Source organism: Notothenia coriiceps, unplaced genomic scaffold, assembly GCF_000735185.1.
Source record: "Notothenia coriiceps isolate Sejong01 unplaced genomic scaffold, NC01 NC01_scaffold00035407, whole genome shotgun sequence".
Classification (NCBI taxonomy): Eukaryota; Metazoa; Chordata; class Actinopteri; order Perciformes; family Nototheniidae; genus Notothenia; species Notothenia coriiceps.
Genome location: NW_011368108.1, coordinates 558 through 2,380, shown reverse-complemented (window position 1 = coordinate 2,380; position 1,823 = coordinate 558). Strand labels below are relative to the sequence as shown.

At 43.1% G+C, this 1,823-nt stretch overlaps 1 protein-coding gene across 1 annotated transcript; it reads right to left on the bottom strand.

The window, feature by feature from the left end:
* Positions 1-6: 6 nt before the first annotated feature.
* LOC104962817 (vesicle-associated membrane protein-associated protein A-like) lies at positions 7-1,416 on the bottom strand (the record flags this gene model as incomplete). The annotated part of the gene is made up of 2 exons (XM_010791315.1): positions 7-191; positions 1,114-1,416. Coding segments are annotated over 2 exons (465 nt in total), but the record flags the coding sequence as incomplete, so codon positions are not given.
* Positions 1,417-1,823: the final 407 nt, after the last annotated feature.

Genomic DNA, 1,823 nt, shown 5'->3' with positions numbered 1-1,823 from the left:
GGGGATCCGGCTGGCATGCATCTCCCAGTCTACAAGATGAACTTCCCTAGGAAGAAACCGATGAAGATGGCTGCTATGACGACGAGGAGGGAGGGCAGGGAGGCGGTGCTGGCTTCTCGGCCGAGGAGGCTAGTTGAGTTTGATGTCATGTGGTCTGAGCGAGGTACCTTTCTCATTCTAACACCTTCGTCCTGTAACAGAGGAGCAGAACACGGTCAGACATCACGATTCAAGGCTTCTATTGTCATGTGTGCATAGCTACAGTGTAGTTATGACAATGATAAACTAGTACAAGTAAATACAATAAAATGGAATATAGTCAGAATAGTCTATATACAGTAATTGGAATATTGATATATATGAGATGCAAACAGATGAATGTTATGGATGTTCTTTCAAAAGTTCAGGTGTTTAACAGTCTTATGGCCTGTGGGATGAAGCTGTCTCCGAGTCATGTTCAATACCAGAGGTGGAAGTCACAGGTTTTATGACGACACAATATTAAATCTTGGTGAAGAATACGAGATGTGTTACATCACAGTCTGCCGCAATATGATTTTCAGCCGACTAAATTCAGGGGTCTGTTATTTATAGTAGATGTTATATGTCCATTTAAAAAAAAAAAAAATCAATGAAATGTATATCAACTCACAAAAGAAACTTAAATATGATTTGACAATTTGGTTACTTGACCAAACACTGATGATTTGAGCAGATTTGTTCCACATAGAAAACAAAGATTGTTTAACTGAACACCAGATCAGAGCAGGTTGAAGAAATTACATGTTTTCACTTTGTTGATACATCGATCCAGAAAAACAGTCGTGTATATCATTTTTGATGTTGTTGGGTAACTTGACACTGAAGGGTTTCTTGTTACAGTAAAAGAGGCTCAGATGTAAATTAGGAAATTAGCAAAATTCAATTTAGCTCATTTGATTTCAGGTTCCTGGTATCGTACATGTTGACTTACCGTCTCCCTCACTGGGACACTGTCTTAGAGCAGAAGCTTCGGTGATGTCATTAGTGACAACCTGTGTTTGTCTTACTTTGGAAAGTCAAAATGTCTGCGACAAAGTTTCATCTTGAATATAATACATCTACACATCGAACCTTTAATTGCCGGTTCTCGTCGGCCATCTTGTTCATCTCATTCTGCAGCCTCTTGCACTTCTCCATCACTTTCTTCATCTCCGGGTCGTCCAGGGAGGCAGTGAGAGGCACCGAGGATGCTGAGGAGTCGGACTTCGCAGAGTTCATCACCGGGGCTGCTTTGGTCGCCTCCACGTCATTCTGCCCAACGAGTAGAGAGGGAGAGAGAGAGAGAGAACCACTGAAGTGAAATCCAGCATGCCCGGAGCTAAGTAGGGAGGTTAGCCTCGAGACGGGAGGCCGAGCCAGAGAAAGGCAGCATGTCTGAGGCCCAGAAGCTCACAGATCAAAGAGACCAGCGAGGAAATGCATCGCTCCAGAGGTCGGGTTTGATGTGGCTTTGTTTCATGGGACGGACAACATGACGGCATGGGGAGCGCTTTGTAGTGAAAATACAACAACTGTATTGTAGATCAGGGTTGACAATCACTACACAGACAGGATATGATGTTATTATGCCTTGTACCGCAAACCAAGGAAAGCATTTATGTGGAGAAACATCAAGGCCCAGCTCATATTTCTACCACATGATATCAATAAAGAGCAACAACAAACACATGGATGCCCAATCTTAAATGACTGTCCTCTTCTGTCACACAGAGAGTGGGTGTGGGCCTGAGACTGGGGTTAACAAGTGGGAACATATGTTTTATTAATGTAGGCAGCTCCAA